Source organism: Castor canadensis, chromosome 10, assembly GCF_047511655.1.
Source record: "Castor canadensis chromosome 10, mCasCan1.hap1v2, whole genome shotgun sequence".
In the NCBI taxonomy this organism is placed as follows: domain Eukaryota; kingdom Metazoa; phylum Chordata; class Mammalia; order Rodentia; family Castoridae; genus Castor; species Castor canadensis.
In genome coordinates, this window is record NC_133395.1 from 139,943,980 (window position 1) to 139,971,022 (window position 27,043).

Sequence of the window (27,043 nt, forward strand, 5' to 3'; positions counted from 1 at the left end):
ATGCCCACAGGGACACCTCCACTCTCTCGCTGCTGCTTCACTCTGCTGGTGACATCAGCACGGAGGACATCGGTCCTCTGTCTCTGCACACTGGTCTGGAGGGTGCCGGGTGTGGCGGGTGAGAACCCTTGCTCGGCATGAAGTGGGCAGGTGACAACTGCTGGTGGCTCTGAAGTGGGATCAGGGAGGGGGACTCAGGGAAGCCAGGCATTTCAGAGGCCCACTCCTGGCCTGTGCAGAGAAAAGTGAGGCATGCAAGACTCAGCACAGCTCACTCATCTGGAGGCATCAGTTATAAGAGTGGACAAAGGCCACAGAGGCTGGCCTTTCCATACAGGTGGAACTGCCAGGGAAGCCAGGACAAGGAAGGAGGGACCATGCTCCCTGGAGGGTGCTTCGTGGGACACTGCAGGCCTCCACAGGTCTTCAGAGGACTCTTCTTTTCCATACTGGAAAACGAGGAACCAGGAGACCCCGGTTCTCACTCAAATCACTGCATGATTTCAAGCAGAATGGCAACTTTGCACCTCAGGTTTCTCATCTTCAAAACGGGCCTCAAAGAGCTAATGAGATTGTCACACTGAGACAGCAGATGGAACAGTGCTTCAGGAATGGGTTTTGCAGCCATCACAAAATGCATCCACTGAGGAAATTATAAACTGTGGGGATTTATTTCTCACAGTCTGGAAGTGGACATCAGGAAACTAGTGTGACCAGGTTTTGGTGAGGTCTCTTCTCTTCTCCCGACTTTGCTTGCAAGGGCTCTCACTAAGCCATACATGGGGGCCCATCTCATGACCTAATCCTTTGCCCAAGACCTGGCCTCAGCACTGTCACACTGTCACACTGGGGATTAGATTTCAGCGCCTGGATGCTGGGAGGATGCAAACATTCAGTTAGCTAGTCACTGGGCGGTTCAAGAGGCTGCATCCTTATATAACAGGAAGACAGTTGGGAACACCTTCGTGCCTTCTGAGCAGGACTTTGTGGTAATTAGGAGGAAGGATGTGGGATTTTTGAGTCCAGACATTTTGAACTTCAATAATGACCTTCATGCTTACTTTTTAGGAAACCTGGAACAAGAAGACATTTTGCCGTGTGTGTGTGTGTGTGTGTGTGTGTGTGTGTGTTTCAATATTTTCAAATGAGGAAAGGAATCCCAGCGTACCCTCAGATCTAGGGTGGTGATCAAATGAGAAAGAACTTCATGAAAAGTAACAAAAAATGGGCTATCAGCTAATGATCACTTAATCTGAAATGATTAAGCATTTAAGTCCTACAGTGATTCTCTGAGATACAATAACAGTAGTGACATGGTACCATGAATGTCTGTCACCAAGACGACTCACACAGGACTTTGCTCTGGGCAAGGAGACAAACAGGAAGCTATGGATGGAACTGATCTGCTTTCCAAAACTAAGATGTTTCTGCTCTCAGGAGTGATAAAAAGCTTCCCCGGGCCCAGCCTACCTTGCTGAGAAGTCAAGACAGTAAAGCCAAGTGGCCCCAAACTTCTGCCCAATAAGATCAATCTGCATCCACCCAGCAGCTGCCTGCTGTGGCCTCACAAACACAGCTGCTCCTGACAGCCCACGGGCAGGCACTGTTCTGCCCGCCCCAGCCATTCCCTGTCAAGCCCTAGGGGAGAGGAGTCTGTGCTTTGCCCATCAGCTCACCTGCACATTTATCCCTGGTGTTGACTTTTCTTACACACACACCATCTAGACTGGCACCCTGCATTTCCATCCAAGGTGCCAGATCTCCTGGCTTTGCACACCCCAGCTCTGCGACTTTAGGGAAATGAATTAAACTCTGGGCCTCAATGTCCTCATCTGTAAAATGGAGATTTAAAAACAATGCCTACTGTATAAGATCACTGTGAAGAGCTAGGGTCTCACCCTTACAAAATGGTTAGAAGGGTGCCAAGCACTTGGAGAAGGATGGATAAACGCCTGCCTTTACGTGTATCTGCTGGGATCAGTGAGAAAGGACCAACTCCCGGCAGGATTCATAAGCTTCTGCTGCCCCCTGGTGGCAAGAATCAAGAGAGGTAGGGAGGCTTGTCTTCCCTACTCGTAATCAGAAAAACATGGGTTTGCAAATATTGCTTTAGTTCACAAAATGCTTTCATATCCGAGGTCTTGTATGAGTCCTCAAATAACCCTGCAAGGTAGTTAGGGATTATCTCCATTTCAAAGAGGAAGAAACTGAGACCTGAAGGAGACCCATCCATAGTAAAAACCCAAAGCTATGCTAGTATCTGACGGAGGGCTTGGCCCACAGGGTGCCACTATTGGGAGATGGTGGAACCTTCCGGAGGTGGGGCCTAGTGGAAGGCCCTCAGGTCATTAAGGAGGTGACTTTGAAGGGGATCATGGGACTTTGGTCTCTCCATCTCTCTGCTCGGTATGAGGTCACTGCTATCTGCTGACCCTCCCCATCTAGTCCAGCCTTGGACTTTGAACCTTTAAACTGTGAGCTAAATAATCCTCTCTTCATAAAGTTAGTTGTCTCCAGTATTTTGTTACAGTAACACAGCTAACTAAGATAGGCTGAGACTTCCGATTCCAAGCTATTTTGACTCTAATTTTCTGTCCCAACCATGCATCCAAGTCCTCTTGGGGACACCAGCTTAAATTACAGCATCTCGGCCACCATCACCCCAAACACCTAGGAGTTCTGGTGTCTTATCGAATCTGTATTTGGACAAACTCTCTGGGTGAGGCTGTGGAAACAGTTCCCAATGCTTGGACAGTTTTCTGGAACCCATGGTCTGTGTGACATGGACTCAGAGCCTGTGCCTGAGGGGCCTGACCTCTCCCTCCAACATTGATTTAGAGGAACGATTTGTTTCCATTCAGGGTTTCAGAGGTTGCAGTGCGTAGTCAGCTGACACCATTGCATCATTGTGGGCCTGAAGGAAGGCTGAGCATCAGGTGGCAGAAGTGTGTGTGGAGCAAAGCTACTTGCCTCATGGGGACAGGAAGCAGAGAGGAGCGTGCCTGTGCCAGAGGGCTTCCATCTTCTCCTGACCTTCCATCTGGGCAGGGCATGGTGACTTCCCTTAGTTAATCCTCTCTGAAAAGTGTGCTTTACTAATCTCCTAGGTGCCTCTCAATCCAATCCAGTTGACAATCAAGCTTAACTATCACACTCCTTTAAGTTGTTTTTCTCAGGTACTTTATCACAGTAACAAAAAGTGACAGTAACTATTGGTGACTAGTAAAAAACAAGGCTTGCGTTCTCTGTCAAGGCAACAGAGAAAGAGGAAGCCACTGTTCCTCTAGAGCAAAACTGACTCAGGCCCAGGGACAAAGTCCTTGGTGGCCAGTCTAAGGGTCGGAACACCCTATGTTCTACTCTCTACTGCACTCTTCCAAGACTTCAGCTGGGTCCAGGGCTCCACAGTAACAGCCAAATCAGCCCAAGGATGACAGGAAGACACAGAAGTAGCAAATTCAGTTAGATCCTGGCTTCAGTTCTTGCAGGGAAGCCAGGCCAAGGCCATCAACCGTCAGAAGGGCCCAGGATCCACATGGGGGTCTTGCCAGAGCCATCAGAGGTAAGCAGCCCTGGCTGGTGGCTCACCGCTGCTTTCTTGTTTGCTACTCAATTACAAAGTGTCCCCTTGAAACCGGGTCTCTCCAGCTGGGACTTTCTTCTTGGGCTCATAAACCAGCAATGTGGACAGACCCTTAAGCTGATATCAGCCTTAACACCCTTGATGCTCCCTTTATGTTCTAAATAAAAAGTATATATAGCCCATTTGTTTACAATTTTTAATATAAGAGGAAATTAGGAAATGTTAGTTTTAAAAATCCACGGATTTCGATCTGTAACTGCTTAGGCGCAACCACAGGAGATGCCATGAGATCAGTTACACCCATTCACAGCGCACACCCGTGAATTAAAAATCAAAGAACAGAGCTGGGCACTCAGCACCGCATCAAGTAAATGCTCACGAGACTGCTCTGAATAATCCACACTCTACACTGACATTAGGGTGAGGGAAACCACTCTATCGTATGTGACCGAACACTGCTGGACAGCTAGCTTGCCTGGCCTCCACCTACCAGATGCTACCGGTATCACTTCTGACCGAACACCATCCCCCTCTCTTTGTACAATGGCACAAGGGAAGCACCCCCCTTGAGAATGGCGGAGATGGTCATGGGGAGCCAAGAGTGACAACTTCCCCTGTTGAACAGGAGCCAGGGTCTCCCAGGCTTCAGCTCAATGGAGCTCCAGCAAGATGAAGAGTTGGGACCTTCCTTGGAGACCCTCCTTCTTCCCCTGGCACCACCAGGCTCTGGCCCCAGAGACCACCTGTTGCCAATCCCCCGCCATCCCCACCTCCCATGCCCTTCAACTCAAGGGTATGGCTCGAGCTGCCCTTGGCCTTCTGCCCATGCTGAGCCCAGAGATTAGCTGGAGGCAGCCAGCAGGAGCCAAACTCTGGCCTCAGACCTCTTGTACCCTCCAGGTCTGTGTCACTTCTCTGCCCAGTTCCCTCGGGTTCTATGGACACTGGAGCCCCCCCCCCGCTACAATTCCAAGCCCTGTAGCTCTTGTTGATGAGCCTGGTCGCCACGCTGTCAGTTGGGATCCCCCAGCGTGTGGCTCAGCCAAACCCAGTGGAAGCAGCAACGTCCAAACAGAACACTGGAGAATCCAGGGTTGAAACCATGGCGGTGAGGGTGCAGGTGCTCATTTGCACAGCAATGTCCTTGATGGCTGGGAGGCGGTCTCACTGTCCACTAAGTCCTCCCAGCCAGGCCTCTTAGGGCCACACCCCTGGGATGGGGTTGGGTAGGGTTAGCGACTGCAGGTGTTCTGGATGACAGGCCAGATTGATGACTTCCCTTATTCAGTGGAAGCCAGGTACAGGTGTCCTGCTGGGCACAGCAACCCCCTCTCCAAAGCTAACCCAGCATTCTGTCTGCAGGTTAAGCATCCTCCACCTGGCCAGACTTGTTCCAACTGGGGGCACGCCTGCATGTGACCCGGCACACAGCACACTCGGCTCCCGTCCTGCTCAGAGGGTGATTTCTAAGGCCACCTGTGACCTCCCAAACCATGCCCTCTAAAGTCCCTTGCATGGGCCCCGTTGGAGAACTAGGGCTCAAGAGAGATCACTACTCCATCTGTCTCAGATGGCATGTGTTCTGCAGTTTGGGAACAGATCTCCATTTCTTAAACTGGGGTGTGGGTGAGGGGTGCTGGCTGTCACAGTGGCCATGTCATGGGGGAAGCCCAGGGTCCAAGGAGAGCTGTCCAGCCAACAGCCCCCCATCACCACCAGATGGCTGAGTGAACCAGCCTTTCGATGACCACAGCCCCTACCCTTGGGCCAACACAGACTTACAACCTTCCAAGTGAAGCCCTGGACCTCAGAGTACAGCTAGACCATCCACCTGTGGCTTCAGGTACATCCCTGACCCACAGACCAACAGGTGACATTGAGCCACACACCCCACCAGGGTCTTAGCTTGGAGACCAAAGGCAGAGTCCCCACCCTTGAAATTATTTCTTTCGTCTGTTCTGGAGGAATGCGTGTAGTTGAATTCTGATAAGTTACGCACGGATTCCACTAGGTGAGCTCCACAAAGAGTTGTCATTGAAAGATGATTAGTGGATTGTTTTTGGAAGGACTTCCAGGGTTTGCATGGGACTGTCCAATGTAGTAAACTCAGCTTGTTGTCCCCTTTGGCAGACGTGAATGGCCACCTCTGGGGACAGCTGCACCTGTCAGATGATGGTGCAGCCGCAGCAGAACCGCTCGGGGTAGTCCACCACATGCACCTGGTGGTCAGTGCCATAGATGTAGTAGACGTAAGTCTTTCCTTGGTACCAGTAATGAACTTCTGTGAGAGGGATCAACTCGATGGTCTGGCGCTGGGAAAACAAATGGTCCAAAACACTTCAGCCTACTGGTCAAGTCACTCACTTGCTCAAGAATCTTCAGTAGCTCCCTACTGCCTGTAGGACAGAGTTCATGCCCTGGAGTTGGCATGAACTCTGGAGCTGGTTGCACAACTTTTCTCCAATCTTTCCTGTCTAGATGTATCTCCCATTGTGCTGCTTCTCATAGCCTAAGATCTGGGAAAAACCTGATTTTTCCTTAGCCATCATCCAATTCTAGGTGAGCACAGACTTGCCCCAGGGAATTCCAGGAAGCCACCAGCTGAATGTGACATCTTCCACAAAGACTCATTTTTAGACAAGGTGCTGGAGGAGGGTGGAGGATAAAATCATTTTAAATGTCTTCATATTAAAAACACTAGGGAGACATGATGGAGAGGTTTATAACTTTAGAATGAAAGACAAAACGTTGATACCAAAGAATCTTCCAAGGCTGGTGGGTTATGTCAGGCTACATGTCAGACATCCCTCACCACAACCAGTTTTGTATCGACCTTGCCTTGGGAAAGTGTTTCTCAATATGAGGCCCCGTGGGCTCACAGAATTTCAGGTTTGGAAGATCATCCAGTGCAAGCCACACCTCCTCAGCTTGGGTGCCCTCCTGTAACACTCAGATCTCCTCCCAGCTCTTTATAAGCCCCCTAGAGGACGGGAACTCCCTCCCTCCTGCCCACAGCAGAGTCCCGAATCCTAAATCTTCCCCAGAGCCTTCTCTGAGCAGCTAGTCCACAGCCTGCCCAAATCACAAGGCTCTGAATGGAGCCTCAGCCCTGCCTCAGGGGAGAACTCAGGGCTCCCACGGAGGCCCCATCTCCGTCAGTTTCCCAGGCTCCTTTCTTACTGGCAACCACACCATACAGCTACTATGGAACATGCCTCCCCCAACTTACTGGGTGGCTGACCCAGTGCCTCTGGGCAAGCTGCCCCCATCCCACACTCAGATTTGTAGTTCGAAGCCCAGGGAGAGGTAAGTGTAATGGGCCCAAGGCCAGACTCTATCCACTTGCAGCAAATTCTTCCCATTGGGAAAACCAGAACTGCTGTGCAGATGACAGAGGAGGAGGAAAGGAGGAAAAGGCAGAAGGGGATCAAGCTGAAGACTTCTGGCTGCTGGCACTTCTCTCCTCCACAGAAAACCTGGGGATCCTGAGGAGAGCAGGGCAGGGAGGGGCTGAAAGGACACCCCCCACACTCTGTTGGAGGAGAGGCCGGGGCAGCATGACATCACCCAGGGACAGAGCAATTTCTGTTCAGCGTCCCTGTGCCATCTTGCACATCTGCGCCTCAGTTTCCTCATCTGTGAAATGGGGATAAAAAGTGTTTCACAGAATCATAGGAAGACTGAGCTTTCTTCAGAAGCCGGTCATAATCTGTACAACCCAATTATACAAAAGATGATTTGGACATCAAAGGCAGAATATTCCTCTTGAGGTGTCCATGTCAACAGCCACATGTGAGAACTAAGGGACATGAGGAGATGGGAGTCAATGTCACTGCTCAAAAGGCCTGGACCTTCTGGGGTCAGGACCACTCTGGCCTTTTCTACTATGATGGAATGGATTGCAGAGTGACACGACCTAACCTTCAACTGCCACGGGCTCACAAACCGCTGGAGACCTCAGCCGCCCTGGAGCGCTTATCTTGTAGCTGACCACATGTTTGCAGCCTGGCGGTGCCCTGAGGGGAGGACACTCAGTCTGGAAGCTGCAGCAGAGATGGGTGCATTGTGGTGGCCGCTATCTCTCACTACCACGTGCAGCCCGAACCAAGGGTGGGCACGAATCTTTGTCTTCAGGACCACGGGGCGACTTAGAAAAAGATTCACAGACATACCTCTTACACCATTAAGTTCCCTTTCAAAGAAGTTCCCCAGCTGCCAAATGAAGAGTCCCCAACGGACTCAAATCGTCCGCCTCACAAGCATAACTGTCCCCAGATGGGCACTGGTGTGTGCGAGTTGTGGAAGTCATTCCCCGCTCCTGGGTGTTTCTGAACCTCCCTCCCGTTTCCAGAAAGATGCCTCAATATTTGGGGCTCTTCAATGTAACCCAACTGACAGCACACCAGGGCTGCAAGAGCCAGCTTCCTGGGGACAATCAGTGGGTTGTCCCCGCCCTGCCTCCCACTGCCTTCTGCGTGCACCCTGGGTTCTAGCGTCTCCCGGAAGACCAGAAGCGGGGACAGGAGATTTGCCTCCTCTTCCCTCCCCACCCTCCAGGGCAGACAGTGCCTGGAAGTGACACCCAGAGGCTGCATGGGCAAAAAAACAGGAAATCCAGCTCTCTGGCCTCCAGGTGAATGGTGGCGAAGGTGTGATTGAAACGCAGAGCCACTGTGGGACCACAGGCTGCCATGTCACCTGCACTGGGATCTTTGTTATAGCTTCTCCAGCTTCCTGGTCCCACACTCCTCCAAGAAGCCCTTCCTCAATACATGACTTGCACACAGGACATTCTCAAGGGCCATTACTGTGGAGCCCAGCCTAAGACAAGCGCCAGTCCCCTGCCCTCATTTTATAGACAGGGACCCTGAGGCCCACAAAAGGGAAGGAGCTCAAAACCTCAGCCGTGTGGCAGGGCAGAAAGCAGGTGCTACCTGGATTAAACCCAGGGAAGTCATTAGACGATACAGTGTTCTTAGTCTTTTTAGAATTTAGTTGTCCATCTTGAAAACTTGGAAACTTGCAGGTAAAAAACTGAATGTCAGAAAGTCTGAACACAACAGGCCCTGTGCTGACATAAAGCCGGGTAGCAGCAGCCCCTTTGGAGGCCCCACGAGACTGCATGGCCATGGTAGGCATTGGCACAACTGCTATGGCCCCTTCCAAGTCCCAGGGGACCCTTATTGACTTAATACACACATCCTTCTCTCTCCTACAGAGGAGAGATGAGTGAGGACCGGGAAAAAATAGTGACGTTTTGAGTACCACGTCCCAAGCAGGGCAAAGCCCTCTGCAGAGACATGCAGGAGTCCCAGGCTCTGAGCCCAGTCTAAAAGCTCCAGGCCCCAGCCACCAAGTCCCACTCACAGAGTGCAGGGCAGGGCGTTCCCTGGCCAAATCCCACACTGAGACTCTGGCCCACTGCATAGTGCAGATTTAGGGCAGCACCTGGAGAAATGATGGGTGCCACTGCCACCTAGTGGCCATCAGAATAAACCACCCAAACCTGGAGGCTGGGAGGAGACAAGGCTGGGAATTTGGGGAGCACCCTGGCCCATGGCAGGATGCTGGGTTTGAGGCTATCCTCTGACCCGAATCTCAAACTTTCCTTTGTCCTATCTGAATACCACGGAATTAAAATCAAAATCACACTAGGCCTCATTCATGCTGGAAACTCTGCAATAGCTCTCCGCCTCTGAGAATGAAAGCACAGTCCTCTCTGGGTGGCACATGGTCCCGCTGCCTCTGTGACCTCCTGTGACTGGGCTCTCTGCCTGTGGCCACACTAGCTCAGCCTGGCATCTCCTGCACACCTCACACTACCCCTCGTCAGGATTGAATCTCCCTTCCTCAGCCTCAAATTGATATTCTCAGGAAAGAGCCCCAGGTAGAGAAACAGCCTCAGTTTCCCCCTTCTGATGACCAGAGGAAGCACCGCCAGCCTGATCCCAAGGGGCTCACCCCCAATCAACAGCCCAGGCCCAATCCAGGAAGGGTCAGCAGCCCCAAGGCGAAGTCAGAGCCAGGTGGCCCCAGTCCTGGCCCTTACCCAGCTCACCTGCTGCAGAATGCGGGCGCGTGAGGCCAGGTTAGCACTGTGCTCTGCAATGCCCCTCTGGGAGGCCAGGGAGATGTCCCGTAGAGGGAAGTCGACAATGGGGTACACCTGGGGAGAGAGACACAGGCCATCTCACCTTCAGACCCAGAGACGGGAGGAGAGGAGAGGAGAGGGGAGGGGAGGAGAGGGGAGGAGAGGGGAGGGGAGGAGAGGGGAGGGGAGGAGAGGGGAGGAGAGGGGAGGGCCCAAGCTGGAGGGACTACCCACCTCTCAGGCCTAGGAATCCAACACAGAGGGGGTGCAGTCATCAGGAAGAGCACCCTTTCACCTGAGCCCATGTCCCCCATAAACCTTGCAGGGGCCTACAGGGCGCTGGGCATGGCGTTGAGTGCCAGGACCCAGCAATGCCCAGGGCACTCCTGTGAGAAAGCAGTTTTTCTATCAAAGTGTGTGTCGCCATTTTAACTACCTGCATTGTCTGTAGTTCTGGGTTCTTCTTCCGGATTCTTGCAACACCCCTTTGCCCACAAAAATTGCCCGCCATGCTATGTATCTTCACCCCTGCCCCTGAGTTAGTATAGAATTTCAGCCAATCAGGAAGACTGTGAACTTCTGATCTGGACCAGTCCAGGTCAAGAGTCAGGGTCAGTCGTGTCAGGAACATAAGGAGGGACAGACTGCCTGCCCCTTCGTGCATGCTGTGCCCGTGTGCCTGTGCGCCCTTCTGCAGAAGTACATTTTGCAAGACAATTCTGTTTCTGCATCTTCAGTTGTGACCCCCCGTGGTCTTTGGGGGTCTTATTTCTAACACTGTGGCTAAAACCTGTAATCCCAGCTACTCAGGAGGCAGAGATCAGGAGGATCGCAATTCGAAGCCAAGGGGGCAAATAGTTCATGAGACCCTATCTCAAAAATACCCAACACAAACGAAAGGCTGGTGGAGTGGCTTAAGTGGTATACCTGAGGTGCTGAGTTCAAACTCAAGTGCCATCCCCACTCCCCCAAAAAAATGCAGGCAATGGACCTGGTCTGCTGATCTCTGGACTGGAAGATCCTCTGTAGTCTGAACTGCTGGCCCCTGTCTTGCCTGAGCTCCTCGCCCTGCCTGGCTCACTTCCTCTACCATGGTGCCTCAACCCCGCTGCCCCTTACTCAGGGAACACATGGTCCACTCCACCACTGCACTGGTTGCAGTTTTCCACCCGTCACTTCCACAGAGAGGCCTTCCTGTCCCCAGCTGAAACAGCAGTCCCTCTTCTTCTCCCCCACCAGTCGGGAAGAAGCATGAGGGCAAGGTTGTTTTGCAGTATCCCCAGGGTCCAGACCAGTGCCTGGCATGTGAGCACAAAGCTTTCCAAGCTTGTGGAGGGAGCGAGAGTAAGAGGGAGGTCAGAGGGGGCAGATTGAAATCCAGGAGGACCTGGCAGCCCCACGGGCCCCAGCTGCCAAGCTCTGTCCCCACCTGCTTCCAAAAGGATGCACTTCACAGCCCAGGGCAGGAGGAGGAGCTGACTTCCCATCCCCCTCCCCTCCCCCTCCCCCTGGACCCCATCCTCACCACCGCGTTTTCATCCCTGAAGACATTTTCTCCTTTGGCCTTGGCAAGCAGCTCCGAGGGGCAGTGAAGCTGGCGCCCAGACACAAACTCGAACAGGCTGTTCTTCCTGGAAAGAGAGCTGGGGGCAGCCTGGGATCCCATGCACCTGGACTTGAAGGCGCACGTGGTGCGTGGTGGGAGCCGGAGTGGGGGGTGGGGAGGCCCAGCCCCCTCTGAGCACAGCTCCTGCACCTGCAGAACCAGCAGCCAGTGAAAGAGACTGGCCACTGGGCTCTGGCTGACTTGGGGATGTGGGAGGTCACAGTGACTCTATCCAGACAGATGTTGGGAATGCTGGGAGACTGCCACTCTTGCAGGTGGCGATGGGAGAACTGCCCAACAGCCTCTCCACTGGGACTCTTCCCCTTCTGAGTCCTGCAGCTCCCTGCATAGCAGCCCATCCAGCCACTTCCCCCATGCCCCAACACCGAGGCTCTGCCACCTACCACGTGATGACCAGCAGGACGAAGTGCTCCAGCTTCCTCTCCCCCTTGCAGGTGGCACATGTCTTGTTCCCCCTCCCTGAGCACGTGCTACACCTAAGGGCCAGTGAGCGCCAATCAGATCAGTCCAGGGTCCTGGTGGCTTCCAGGGGACCGCCCCCAAATCCTTCCTCACAGAGACTCATTAGGGTAGTCATTCATTGTGCTTTCCTGTCCACCACCTACTCCTTCTTCCTGTGGTAGCAGGGGACAACCTGTCCCTTTAAGAACAGCTTTCCCCCCACTCAGGCCTCCCACGCTCTGTGGCCATCTTGGCAACTCAGCCTGGCCAATCATCTTATTCCATCTCCCTGGCCATGAGAGCCAGTGCAAAGCTCAGCTCAGGATGCTTGTGGGAACCATGAGGAATGGAGCCCCTTTTCCCACTGGGCAACTAAGCCCAGAGCCTAGTGATCCCATTCCCCACTCAGCCTGGGACACTTACACACCTGAACCCAACTGTGCCTAAAGACAGCTTGAAAATATACCCCTGGATTTTTACTGCTACTTGGGCTATAAACTTGCCAAAGCCAATTTGAACTTGGTTCTTTTCTCTTGCAAATGGTTTCTTTCCAAACCAAAGACCCTCTTTATCAAACTTGGGGAAAGGAACACCAAAGATTGGCCATTGGCTGTCCAGCTTGCCAGAGGACTGCCTGAGGAGCCAAAAGTGTCATTCACAGACCCAACTTAGAGCATTTTTACTCCTCATGGTTTTCCGTTTCACTTTAAAGATTTATAAAGACATTACAGGACACAATTTACAAAATGCAAGCAATCTGTTTCCAAAGGCCCCTTGAGCAAAGATGGCATGTTGATTAGTCAATCAACTCTCTTTGACTCTTCCCCAGGTCAGGCCCTACTATGAGTTATAAATCAGGGTCTGCCCAGAACCTGATGCTCAGCGCTAGGAATCATCCTTTGGGTAGTTCTGGGGAACCACTTCCCCATGGGGCAAGAAGAGGGCTCCTGTCCTCAGCCCCCTCTCCACTCCTCTCCTCCCTGCAGAGCTTCCTCCCTCACACTGCTTGATGACTTCCCCTTTGGGTATGGAAATGGCACACTCATCCACTCTACTGGGTCACAGAGCACCTTCTATGCACGGAGCTCTGGGGACGCAGCAGTGAGACACAGACAGGGGCCCACTCCTCTTTCAGACGAGCAGACAGTGAAAGGCAAGGAGGCCAAAAAGCAAGAGCACCCACCTGCCTGCTAGGACCCCCGCTCCTACCTGCGCCTGCCAGAGCCCGAGCACATGTGACACCGCCGGGGCTGCCTGGCTTTGCGCTTGGCTCCGCTGCACGATGGACACCGCACCTATGGACACACTGAAGCTTCAGCCCCCAGTTCCTAGGAAGCAGGGCCAAGGGCATGCCGACCAGGTTCCAATCTCAGCCCAGTGGCCCTGGCCCAGGTCACCTCCTCCCCGGGGCCACAGCTCCTCCAATTGTAATGTGGGAGGATTGGAGCCCTTTCAGCTGTCACCTTCCAAGACACTACATCCTAACATCCCTGTTCCTACTGAGACAGTCACCCACCTCCTCTCTGATCCCCAAAGCCCCTGAGACCCTCCCCCAACCAAAAACTGGGAGACAAGAGTCGGGGACAGTGTCCTTTTTGGAAGAGCTCCAGCAGTGGCCCAGGCTTTGCTCAGGATGGGCTAAGACACTCCAGAAAAAGCCCAGGGAAGAGGGGGAAAGAAAGAGCACAGGAGAGTCACAAGGAGGTGATGGCAGGAGTGAGCACAGAGCGAGACACCGAGCACAGCCAGTGGGCCCCACAGACAGAGTGTGGGCAGCCAGAGGGATGAAGGGAGAGGTGGTCTAGGACAGCAGGTGGTCAGTGTGGTCCATTCAGCTCAAACTGGGAGAGCTAGGGGCACGTGAGGTTCTTAACCATCACTCCTAGGATGGCTAACAGCCTGAAGGTTTCTTTTTTTTTTTTTTTTTTCCTCAGGTATTTTTTTTTCATTTTTCTTTTATTATTCATATGTGCATACAAGGCTTGGTTTATTTCTCCCCCCTGCCCCCACCCCCTCCCTTACCACCCACTCCACCCCCTCCCGCTCCCCCCCTCAATACCCAGCAGAAACTATTTTGCCCTTATCTCTAATTTTGTTGTAGAGAGAGTATAAGCAATAATAGGAAGGAACAAGGGGTTTTGCTGGTTGAGATAAGGATAGCTATACAGGGCATTGACTCACATTGATTTCCTGTGTGTGGGTGTTACCTTCTAGGTTAATTCTTTTTGATCTAACCTTTTCTCTAGTACCTGGTCCCCTTTTCCTATTGGCCTCAGTTGCTTTAAGGTATCTGCTTTAGTTTCTCTGCGTTAGGGGCAACAAATGCTAGCTAGTTTTTTAGGTGTCTTACCTATCCTCACCCCTCCCTTGTGTGCTCTCGCTTTTATCGTGTGCTCATAGTCCAATCCCCTTGTTGTGTTTGCCCTTGATCTAATGTCCACATATGAGGGAGAACATATGATTTTTGGTTTTTTGAGCCAGGCTAACCTCACTCAGAATGATGTTCTCCAATTCCATCCATTTACCAGCGAATGATAACATTTCGTTCTTCTTCATGGCTGCATAAAATTCCATTGTGTATAGATACCACATTTTCTTAATCCATTCGTCAGTGGTGGGGCATCTTGGCTGTTTCCATAACTTGGCTATTGTGAATAGTGCCGCAATAAACATGGATGTGCAGGTGCCTCTGGAGTAACAGTCTTTTGGGTATATCCCCAAGAGTGGTATTGCTGGATCAAATGGTAGATCGATGTCCAGCTTTTTAAGTAGCCTCCAAATTTTTTTCCAGAGTGGTTGTACTTGTCTACATTCCCACCAACAGTGTAAGAGGGTTCCTTTTTCCCCACATCCTTGCCAACACCTGAAGGTTTCTGAAAAGACTGAGGCCTCGGGTCTTGCTCTCTACTTAGGAGCCTATACTAGGCTGGATTCAAATTCTCCCAAATACAAGCCTCCTGGAACCTGAGAGCATGGCCTTGTGGGAAGTGTTCCTTGCAGATGCACTTAGTTAAGAAGGGGGTCTCGTGACCTCACATAGATTAATGGGGCCCAGGTCCAATGACAAAAGACACAGCCAGGAAGGGCAGAGGTTGGAGCCAAGGAACACCAGCAGCAGCCAGTGACTGAGAGGCCTGGACGCTCCTCGGAGCCTCCAGAAGAACTGGTCCACCATGCCCTCACCTTGCACGTGGCCCTTCTAGCTGCCAGAACCCCAAGAGGACAGATTTCTGTGTTTTGAAGCCCCGATATGTGACAGGTGTTACAGCTTCCCTGAGAAACTGCCAGAAGGCCCCATCTACCCAAGCTTCGAACTTCACCTCAGCCTGGCCTACAAATACTGCTGGCTTCTCAGCCCCCCACAGAGTGGGGACAGACCCCAGGTCTTAGCTCTCTTAGAGGGCCTAGCGCTCAGCAGGTACCCAGTGTTGGCAGGAGGATGAAAAGAGGGGGGGAAAGTTCAAACTACACTGCCGAAGGGGAGGGCACTGGAGACGCCCAATCTGTCACTTTTTATATGGAAGATGCAGGCCCACAGAGGGAGGGTGACTTGCCCAAGAGAACACTGTTAGCACAAGAGCCCCAGGCCAGGGCCAGCCCTCCATCCCTGTGTCCACCCCCCACCCCCAGTCATCAGGAGCCCACGCTTGACTCACCATGCCTGCCCCATGGCAGCCACTGCACTTGTAACGTCCACGCCCGTGGCATTTGTGGCATTCCTGAAAGACAAGCACTCTCCTTGGATCTAGTGCCTCAAGCATCCCACCCCACCCCCACGATGTCACCTCTCAAACAGAAGAGCCAGTGCAGGGCAGGAGAGGAGACAGTGGGAGGGGGGAAGACCCTTTCGTATGACCAGAACCCAAAGGCCCGGTGTGCCAAGCTAAGGAGCTGTGGTAGCCCTTCTTCCACCCCCAGCTCAGCTGCCCGGGTGCAAAGATGTGGTCACCAGAACAGAGGCCACACAAAATGCACAACCTCCCTGTGAAAGGCAAGAGCTAGCTTCTAGAATTCAATCACGGGATGCCATCAGCTTTTCCACCCTCAAGAAAAGAAAGGAATGGAAGTCTGTCCTGACCTCTCAAGTCTTCTGCATCTCCTAGCTATAAAACTTAGAGCACAATGTCACATTCCTGAGTCAAATCCTAACATGACAACAGTATTTCCTGTCACCACCGCATTTCTATCCAAGGTGGCCTTCCAATTCTGCTTCCCTACTGACTTCTGAGGAAAATCCCAAGGAGGCGCTCACTTTTTATTTGATGTCATTTCTTTCAGTCCTGCAGGTCTTTACTGCCAGGCCAGGGCAAAGAAAAGATTAAAAAAAAATTTACTCCGATAGTCTAACAACACTACTGCTGACTATTTAAAGCTGGTGACAATTTGGTTTGATCATTTACTTAAAAGGACAGTCCTTTAGCTACACAAATGTTCCCTCCCTGATTTGCATGGAATTTTGAAAAAAATGATTTTTTATTTTTTTGGATGGGACTGGGATTTGAACTCAGAACTTTGGACTTGCAAAGCAAGTGCTCTGCCACTTGAGCCACACTTCGGTCCATTTTGCTCTGGTTATTTTGAAGATGGGGTCTCATGAACTATTTGCCTGGGCTGGCCTTGAACCATGATCCTCCTGATCTCAACCGTCCAAGGAGCTAGGGTTACAAGCACTCTTAACATGGCCAGTTTTACCCTAGGAAGGAACTGCTAGGCTAGATTTGGGTTTCTTTGGGGAAAGGATGAGGTCTGAAGCAGCAGGCAGTGCCTGGGAAAGGGCTCAGAGACAAGGACTGACATTCTGATCACCTCCTCACCTTGACCAACGAGGAGTGAGGCACTTGGAACTTCCTGGTGTCTTCCTGAAACATCGGAGGGACCTGGACCTTGATATCCCAAAGCCTGGGGGAGGTTCCTCGTTGAGGCCCGTTTACCAAGTGGTCTAACACGGAAAAAGGCATGGTGAGAACAGCAAAGGTCTGTGGGAACTAACTTATTCACTTAGGAAACAGCACCATTAACTCATTCACTCAGCAAACAGCACCATGCCTTCACTTGGTGCTGCGTATTAGGCTACATCCTGGGTCCTCAGAAATGGGACGCCAGAGTTCCCTGGGAGTCTGTGGTTAAGTGCCCAGCTTTACAGTCAGACAGACCTGGGTGTGACTCCTGGCTCTTCTACTTCCTAGGAATGTGACTCTGGGAAAGTTACTTAACCTCTCTGAGCATCAGTTCTCTCATTTCCAGAATGGGGACAACAGCAGCGTCTACCATTATATGAAGGAATAAAAAAAATAAGAACTAGTATCACAGCCATCCCTTTCACTTTACCACCATCTTCTCCACAGCCAGCAGTCACAATACAAGTGTGCAAAAAGAGCTCTGAAAACCCAGGAGGCTGATCAGTCCTGATAACGAAGGGAGGGGGTACCAGGAAAAGAAATCTTGAAAGGCTTCCTGGTGAAGGTGACACTTGAAGAATGGCTTGGAGAGGTCGAGCAGAGAAAACAGGCAGAACACAGGGATTCCCAGGGAGACAACCAGAAGCCCCTGGTGGGGTTCAGGGGAAGGCAGAATGGTACAGCAAGTGTGGACCTGGGGGTCTAGAGATTTCAGGGCTGCTGGGGGGCAGACACAGGCAGGCCAGGCCCACCCACATCCTGTCTCTGCAGTCTGGTCCCAGGTAGCAGGAGCAGCTGGTGGCCAAAGGCAAACACTGGACATTTTTAGGCCTCTTGGGAACCACTTCCCGGGGCCAGGAGCACCTGCCGGGCCAGCACTGGACTGGCTCTGAGATGAAAGCCCACCCTCATGTGACAGGGGTGAGGAGCCCCCGCTGGCCTCATTGCTCCACCCAACCGCGACCCACAGCTCACTCACTAGTGAAGGGCTGGAACGTCCACTCGCTTACTCTGGATTCGCTGAACGTCTCCAGCCGGTACTACAGAGAAAAACCACACGTCCACGTCCATGTCCACACCACCTACAGGGAGGCCAGCCGGCCCAGGATGCCTCCCCCGACGGCCCACAATTCCAGTTCCCCATGAGTTCCAGGCCAGTTCTGAAGCAGTGGCCGTCCTTCAATAGATGGGGCCCACTATTCTGAAGGTCCACTTTAGGACAGAGGTATCTGTCTGATGTCAAGTGCCTCCTACTTATGTTTCCCACATAGCTGGGATTACAGAATGCACCACCACACCAAGCTTATTTGTTGAGATGTAGTCTTGCTAACCTTTTTCCCCAGTTGGCTTTGAACCTCCATCTTCCTGGTCTCTACGTCCTGAATAGTTGGGATCACAGATGTGAACCCCTGCACCCAACTGGAATGGCTTTTCATTTCACATTTTCTAGTATCATTGCTACAATTATCCTCTGATGAGTCATGGAGAAATCAGACACAGGCAGTGGCTAGCTTAGGCGTGTGGAGACCCCAGGCAAAAACTCGAGACTTTATCCAAAAATGAACTAAAGCAAAAAGGGATGGGGGTGCAACTCAAGTGGTTCTGTGCTTGCTCAGTAACACAGGCCCTGAATTCAAATCCCAGTACTGCAAAAACAAACAACAACAACAACAAACCTGTCCCCATGCCCTGTCAAAGCAGGGCACAACAGAAGTGCTTGTTATGGTTCAGGTGTCACACGTGGAATTTTCTGGAGTGACAAATAAATGAGTCTCTGGCACAGAAGTGGCTTGGGGAGGCAGAGGAGCTGGGTGTGCAGCAAGGCTCAGGCTTCAGGACCAGCAAACCTGACGCTGAGACCTGCACCTGCCTCTCCAGACTTCTAAGGCCACCACTGTAGCTAGGTGGGTTTGACAAGGCATGGCTGGCCCCTGCTTTTAAGATGCCTGGCACGTGTGACATGTCAGTGGTGACCCATAGTGCTTATTCTTTGTACTCCTCATAGCTACAGACCAGCAAGGTCACAGGAGGGATTCCACATCGCCACCATTCACACACATTATCCCCAGGACTCCTTGGCCCTGACTCACATCACACAAATGCCTGTCTCTGTCCCCATGTCCCCAGGCCCCCCAGCACAGCCCCCTTACCCTGCAGAGGGTCTGCTGCCTCAGTTCCCGGATGACCAGGTTGCCTGCAGCACCACTGCGGTAGCAGCATTTGGAGTTCACGAAGCTGAGGAGAGCCTCCCGGGCCACCTCCTCTGTCACCACGGGAACTCTGCTGGGGACCGAGCAGCGAAGAGAGAAAAACCACATTAGAGAAGTGTGGGCTTAGGAGAGGAGCTGGTAGAACTCGGACCTAGAGAAAAGGGAAGAGGAGGGGAGGAGAGAGAAGAAAGGAAGGGAGGGAGGAAGAAAGGAAGTAGATATGTTAGTGTTCCATTACAGTGACAAATCCCCAGGCTCACAGTTGCAGAGGATCAGACCCTGGTCACTTGGCTCGATGGCCTCTGGGCACGTGCTAGAGGAACACACGAGACAGAACCCAAGGAAGGAGCCTGGGACAAGGTGTATGCAGCCAGGACAATGCTGGAAGACCCGCTTCCTCCAACCAGGAGACCCCTCCTCCTTGTTCCCAGCATCTCCCAAACATCTCTTCAGCTGCGAATCCATCACTGAGTGAATCACTGAGTGAATCCATCACTGAGTGAATCACTGAGTGAATCCATCACTGAGTGAATCACTGAGTGAATCCATCACTTAGTTCAGTGACTTCACATCCCAATCACATTCCTGCAGCCCACCAGCTGGCAACCAAGACTTTGAGGCCATTGTATAGCCAAACCATCACAGATGAACTATGCCACTCTTACAGATGAGGAATGCTGCGGTGCAGAGGGGCAGTCACACCATTAGAGCTGGGTTAAGGGAAATTCTTGCCCTCGGAGATCTTGACCTTGACCAGAGAAGCTGTGAGCCACAGGCATAGGAAACCACCACTGAGAGCCAAGAGGCCACGGCCTGACATCGGTGGGCTCCCAGGCTGCAGAGGGATGGCAGATGGGCCTTGCGCAGCCATGTCTGTGGACGCCTCACCCCTCCTCTGGAAAACCCTTCTGAGACCACACTGCCTCTTCACTGAAGCCCCTTCCGCCACCCCTCACTCCTTTCCCTCAGGGCCATTCACTGCCCCTCATACAGCCTGGTGTCCCTGGCGTCACCAGGCCCAGTGCGGCCTTAATTGGTGGCAGGAGAGACAGGATGGCCAGAAAGCTCTGTGGTGTGTGGTTTGCAATGGGCCTGGAAGGTTGGCAGCCAGAAGAGAGCAAATCTGGGACCAGGACACGCAGGAGCCTTATCTCTGTCTCTGAGCCACACTGTCCAGCTGAGAAGTGGGTGCAGACATAGGGCTGCAGAACCTTCATCTGCAAAGGTTGGCCAGAAACCCTGAGCTCTACTCCAAGTCTTCACAGCACAAAGAGGGCCTCAGCCTCTCTAGGGATCAAGACCAGGGCTCAGCAAACCTCCTCCGTAAAGGGCCAGAGAGTAAATGTTTCAGCTTTCGCAGGCCAGTCTGTGTCAACTACTAACCTCTGATGTAGGGCAAAGGCTGCCGTGGCATCAATGTGAACAAGTAGGACTGTATCCAATAAAACTTTACTCAAAAACTAGGTGGCAGACTGAGTTAACCCACGGGCTGGAGTTTGCAAAGCCCTGATATAGACAGTGGTTTTTAATTCTAGCCTTGCAGCACACACTGCTTGGTACACTACAGATTCCAGGCCCTGTCCCTGGAGAATCTGGTTCAGTGGGTCTGAGATGGGGGTGGGAGGGGCGTCCCCACAGGGTCTGACCCAAGGGGTCCTGATGCACCATCAGGGTCGAGACGTTCATGAAGGGCTCCTGCAGGGCAACCATAGTATCTGGAAATGCACAACCTGAAACTCACCTGTGTTCCAGGAACGAGGACCAGCATGTTGGTGCCAGGGGCCTCCCCAGGGCCTCCGAAGGTGGGGAGAATATCTGCCATGCTGAAGGAGAGGGAAAAAATGAGGCAGGAGCTGTGCAGCAAGGATAGATGTTTGTGGAGTGAAAGAAGGCAAGACTGGCTATGCAGAATGAATGGAGATTCTAAGAGCAGTGTCACTGGGGTCCCAGACCAACTTTGTGATCGTCATTGGATGTTTATAGACACAGGGCTCTGCCCTATCTCCTCCCCAGCTCACCTTCCAGGGCACCCCACCCCCTGGGGAAGAGGGGAGCTATGTCAGCTGCAGTCTGTCCTGGAGACACCCCCAATGACCACAAATGCAGAGGAACCACGACCCCCTGACTTACTGCCCCTCTGAAGAAGCCAGTCACAGCTGGGCAGTCCTTCCAGGAGTTCAGCAGGGGGTGCCAGAGGACGCTCGGCCTGGAAGCTGAGGTCCACCACACCTGCGGAAAGAGGCAGTCCTGAGCGGGGGTGGGGAGGGGTTGTGGGAAATGCATTAGTTATTTAGCTGCCAGGGATCCAGGGATCAGCAACCATTTTCTGGAAAGAGCCAGGTAGGAGACATTTAGACTTTGGGGATGTTATAATCCCTGTCTTGCTTCCTCAGTGTGGCCATTGTGGCATGAAACCAACCACAGAAAATACACAGTTGAGTAAGTGTAGCTTTGTTTCCATACCATGTTGTCTGTTAAAAACACAGTATTGGGTTGGATTTGTCCCGTGAGCTATGTCTGTCCACCCTGACTTAGACCCGTAGATGCCCACCTGTGGGGAAGGGCTTGAGAGGGTCTGGAAGGTGAGGGCCAGCTCCCATGAGCCCAGTTATCAGAACTTAAAGAGCAACATCAGGGCTGACTATGACCAAGAAGGCTGGAGCCAGGCTCCCAGGGGCACAGTGTCAGGAACATAGACTCTGACACGTAACTCCAGGCCTGGGCTCTCTGTCTTGTAAGACAGGACATCACACACATCCCCACAGAACCCAACTCCCCAGGGTGAAATGGAGCGAGAGGTTGGTGTCATGTAGCAGGGCAAGGTGTGCCAGGCTCCAGTCCCGTGCCCACCCTGTAATAAATGCTTGGTCAGTGCCTCGGACTGAGGAGGGTGAGGCTTCCTCTTTGTTTTTCTTTATACCAGGAGACAACAATGAAAATGTCAACCATAGAAAGGTCATCCGTGTCCCCTGGGATGCCCCAGCCCACTGGGCAACCTCGGGTCTGCACAGACATCCACGCCCCCTTGACAGGAAGACAGGGAAGGGCCATGTGGCTTCGATGTCCTGCTGGAACCCAAACAAAGGCACAGGAAGAGGGGAAGAATGAGTGGTGGGAAACTCAAGAGCTCCATCCACCAACCCGGAGCCACCCTGACCTCTGGGGCAGGCGCAATTCACCAGGGCTAAATTAATCTTGCCATTATGCCATGTACAAAAATAAAGGGCCCCGGGCTGACCCTCGGGAGAAGTGACACTTCCTGTGCTGAAATCAGCAGGCAAAACAGAATGTGGACGTCACCAGGCATTGTGCAACCCACAGAAAGGGGTCCTCAGACGGGGAGTCCAGACATGTACTGCCCTAGAGGTGGGGACAAGTTTTGAAGCAGCTGTCCAGCTGGGCTAATACCCTACCTTATTGCACATGTCACAGCCTGAGGCTCTCCAGGAATATACAGGCATGGCCTCTTTTAGACTTTATGGTCACCGTTGTCCCCATTTCAGAGAAGAGCAAAATGAATCTGTGACATGTGACTTGGGGTAACCGGCTCACATAGAGCAGAGCAGACAGAGAAGTAGAGCTAGGAGGTCAGAGCCTCACACCAAGCCAGGGACCTTTCTCCTTGTCTCTAAGACCCCAACAGTGTCACATGCTTGCTGAGAAATCCTTGCCAACAGTCAACAAGGTGGCATTTCCACTCACCAACCACGAGTTGCTTTTATTTGGTCTAAGAGGGATTTTTTCTTGTGGGGAAAGACAAGAGTGGACTCTCTGTGTTTTCAGTGGGGTTCCTTGACCTGCCACCTCCCAGCAACACAGCAGCTTCAGGAGAGGCTGGGTGGTTCCAAGCCCAGGCTGGCCCAGTGGTTCCTGGTGGCCGTGCCTCCTTCCTCAGGGTGTGTGCACACACTGGGGCTCACCCCTGTCAGTCACCAGGGCTCCTGGCAGCTGGTCCCTGCCCCAAAGTCCAGCACCCTTTCCCAGTGCCTGGGGAGGGAACTCTGTGGGGCGAATGGGCAGCAGTCACCCACCTAAAAAAAAGCTCACATAAAGTCCTGCACCTTTCCCACACCTGGTGGAGAATGATTCTGTTTCATCCACTTGGGTCCTAAGTGCTTTTCTGGATGACCCCACCCCTCCCAGTGGCCATCTGAGTCCCTTTATATCTGAAACCAGCCCGAAGGGCAGCTCAATGTCATAACCAGGTTTCTTAGAGTTCAAGGGACCTAAAGTAGTCACCCTACTGTCACCTGGCTCACCAAAAGGCATGAGGCTAAACAAACCTCCCAGGGCTTAGACTTTGCACTAAGACAGTTTAGCTTATTTTTAAGGCTCTGACCATTTCCTAGAGTCTGTCTCTCTGCATGGGGGATGTGTAGCATTTTGTATCCAATTAATCCATGGCCACTTCTGCAAAATGACACCATTCCTGTTTTTATTAGGAAAAATAAAGTTCAGAGAGGTGAAGTGACCAGAGCCAAGACAGCCAGCAGTTAGGAGGCAGAGTGGGTGTGAATCGAGATCTGACTTAGTCCACTGCTACAGGAAACTCCAGTGATCACTGAGGGACAGCTAATGAATGAGAGCTCAAAGGGAAGGTCAATTAGGACATTAGTAGGTTTTTAGAACGAGACTGTGGACGCACAGCACCCTGCACAGCAGACATGAGGTCCCATCCTCCTCACTCCACGTCCTTAAAAATATTTCCACAGCTGCCTCCAACATGACAACGGAAGTCATCAAAACTTAAAAGAAGTTCTCAGATCAGCATAGAGTCATTTTACATCCCACTTCACGTCTAAAACTTGGAGCTTCAAGATGGCAACATTAAAGGGTGTTGGACCAGCAACAGACACTCAGGGTTCTCAGGTCCAGAGACCATAAAGATGCCTTAGCGTCACAGATCTGTGCAGGGGCAGATGCAGCCTGTGGCCCCTCTCCAAACCCCCAAAAAGGCATTCACATGGCATTTTGACCCCGCTCTGATGGTCCTCAAATTGAGAATTCCTGAGGAATTGGAGGCTCAGAGAAGTTAAGTGACTTTCCCAAGATCACAGAGCCCAGACTTAAGCCTCCAAACACCTACCTGATGCTCTTCCCATCTCACCACATTGCCCCTTCCCAACTCAGGATCAAAATTCTCCCTCTTAATAAAGCACATTTCCTCCCTGATAATGACAGGCTGGGGTCACCAGCTGCATTTCACCTGCAAGTGTAACGAGCGGGCATGCCAAGAGGAGGACAGTGCTGGAGACTGCACAGCCTCTGCGTAACCTCAACCTCATCTGAAAATGTGACTGAAAGAAAAACCCTAAGATTCACACTCCCATCCGGCTGGGATGAGGGACTGTCACCTGGGGAAAGAAACACATGGTTGCACAGGGTCACTGTGGTCGGGGAGAAGGGCTCAAGGTGGTTTTTGCCTTTCTGCTCCATCGTCCAGAGGCACACAATGGAAGAAGAGGCTGCAGGCTGCCAACGGGCTTTGCCAGTGAGAGCAAGGAAGGACAGAAAGACAAATGGAAGGAAAGAGGAAGGATGGAAGGGATGCTGCCAAGACACAGATGCCGGATCTCACTCAGGGCCAGCTAAAGGTGTCCCCACACACCCAATAGATCTACTTACTACCCTCCTCACTCGGGTCCCTGTCCATGGTCCAGACGCCCAGCTGAGGAAGTGCCTGTGTTCCTGAAGGCTCGGTTTCAGAATGACCACCTTCAGCAGCTCCCAGATCGCAGCCCATTGTCACCCGATCTGCATACAACAGAGGCCAGGCTGCCCTGTCCCTCAGCCCAGCCCATGGGTGCCTGAGCTCCTCCCCACAAGAGGCTCAACTTGCCAAGCTACCTGGGCCCTCGCTGCATTGTGGGGGACACACACATCCTGCCCGTTTTTCTGAGCTGGGATTCCTGCCTGTCTGACTCACTCTGGAGCACTTGACCACTGTGCAAGACACACCCAGGGAAGGCAGTGTTTTGGGGGCACACAAGACAATTTAATGACTACAGGAGAGGACCTCCCGAAGGCTCCGACAGCCCTGGACCTCTGAAATCTTGCACCAGCCTCCTTGTTGAAGGGGGCGCTGTTTCTCGTGCTCCCTCCCTTGCTGGAGCGAGATTTTCTCTCTGGCTCCTTGGTTATTACTGGACCTAACTGGGCTTAACTGGAGACAACTGGAGATTTTAGAAAAGACACAGGATAGACAGACAGAAAGTTGGGGTCAGGTGTGTTGTATGCTCAGCTGGAGATGAACAACCCTCATTGCTTCTGTTTATGTTGATTCTTTAAGGCCTTACTCCTTGCAGCTCTTTAAAACCTTGCTTAAAGCCTCTTTCCTTAGGCTCCCACTGTCCCATGCTTGCTCTTAGTTTATCTTTAGCTTAATTGGTCTTAAAGTCTTTTGCCCCCCAGCTTGCACTGTCCCATCTGTCTTTGGCTCTCTCAAAGCCTCAGTGCTGCAAACTTGCAAACAGCCTCGCCTACAACCTGCACATGCATAACTCTTAAGGGCTCGGTCCTTAGACTTGCTCTGTGCACTGTCCCATGTTCTCTTTGGCTTTTCTTTAGCTTTCGTTTTCCTAAAGCCTATGTATGAAGCTCTTTCTCAGCTGTGCTTTCTGAAGCCTATGTTAAAGTTCTCGGTGCAGACTTTCTATCCACCCCTCTTTAGCATTTTCCCTGCAGCAATTCTTTTCCCTTCAGCAATCTTTCCCTTCAACAATTCTTTTTCCTTTGCAAAAGTTCCCACACCAAAAGGCCCAAAGTGAAAGCTTCTTCCCAATATTCAAAGGCAAAAAGGCCCTCAAAGCAAAAAAGCTCCTCTTCCTCCTTCAGGGGTCTCTTATAGCAGCAAACAGGGTGGAGCCATGGGGAGGGGCATGACATTGCAACAGGAGAAACCTGCTGTCCTGCTTCTCTGAACACAAACTTAAGCAACACAGCTGTTCTGCCTTTCCCCATTTTGTGGCGGAGATGCAATTAACTGCATCTCGCCTTGCTTGTGCCCAGTTCTCAGAGGCGTTGATCCACTCCCACACCTTGTGTCAGTGGAGGCTGGGATTTCAGGCGATGATTCCTCCAAAAGTACACAGCAAGCACATCCTGGTCAAAGTCCGTTCCCACCCTGCTCGTACCCAGTCTACCACTGTCCACTGTCACCACATCAGCCTGGCTGCTGTGATACATCTGTGGGTTCAAGTTAGGGGTTTTTGGTTGTTGTTTGGTTGTTTTGTGCCGGGGACTGCAGCCAGGCCTCCCGCATGTGCTACGCACTGAGTCACAGCCTGGGCCCATCTGCACATGTGTGACCGGTCTCTTCCTAAGCCTTGGCTTCGGGGCAGAAACGCCTTCAGCCCCAAGCCCTGAAAGAGCATCCTGTACCTCTGGATGAAGGCAAGGAACCCCCAGAGCCAGTTACCCTGGCGTTGTGAGGGAAGGGTGTGAGCCAGTCCTGAGGTTCTGCTGGTCCCACCCCTCCATATCTTTGACAATGACTCCTCAGTGGCAGGCCAGGGACTCCCTGTGCACTTCTAGGGTGGCACTGCTCATGGGAAAGCAGGTGCTCCAAGCCCAAAGCCCACAGGATGGGCCACAGTGCTCTTCAACAAAGACCTACTGCATTCCCCTGGGAAGCACCAGCATCGCTCACAAGTCTGCCTTAGGTGTCAGGATGGCTTCACCCACTCCAGGAAGTGCCCTGAGTCTCTCCTGTTGTCACGCTCCTTGCTTACTACCCACCCCCAAAAAATGCCAGAGAGCAGCAGCAATAATGTCCCCAACACTTCTTAAATAGCCAAACAACTCAGTGACTGCAGTTGGGTTTTTATGGTTGGAAGGAAACCTGAATTTCACCTTAAGCGTTTCACAAACCTCATCACTGCAGAGACATGAGAAAGACCAAGACCCCGAGGAAGGGATGTGGTCCTGGCAACCTCACACGCTAAGCAATGACCTTCAGCCATGTGCAATTACCCTCATGTGACAAACTAGTCATATGTGCATGCCTCTGTATGTTTTATTCTAGACGTGTGTGTGCACATGCATGTGTATTTGAGCCTAATAGACATGCATGTGCACACTAATAGATAAATAGACGAATAGATGGCCCAATGACAGAATACTTGAGCTTAGCTGAAACAATCTACCACCCTTCCATCTTCTGTACTTTTTATGTAGCAATATATGCCTGCCTAA

General features: G+C 52.1%; 1 protein-coding gene across 1 annotated transcript; it reads right to left on the minus strand.

Annotated features, from left to right (window-relative positions):
* Window positions 1-3,819: 3,819 nt before the first annotated feature.
* Ssuh2 (ssu-2 homolog) lies at window positions 3,820-24,664 on the minus strand. Its single transcript, XM_020176884.2, has 12 exons — window positions 24,476-24,664; window positions 20,981-21,079; window positions 20,592-20,673; window positions 18,791-18,923; window positions 17,620-17,680; window positions 16,557-16,681; window positions 15,399-15,461; window positions 12,952-13,037; window positions 11,685-11,777; window positions 11,200-11,305; window positions 9,642-9,749; window positions 3,820-5,895 (listed from the first exon to the last, which is right to left on the minus strand). Exons 1-12 carry the CDS (start codon window positions 24,591-24,593, stop codon window positions 5,749-5,751), a joined length of 1,221 nt encoding a protein of 406 aa, XP_020032473.2. The 5' UTR covers window positions 24,594-24,664; the 3' UTR covers window positions 3,820-5,748.
* Between the last annotated feature and the right edge of the window lie 2,379 nt (window positions 24,665-27,043).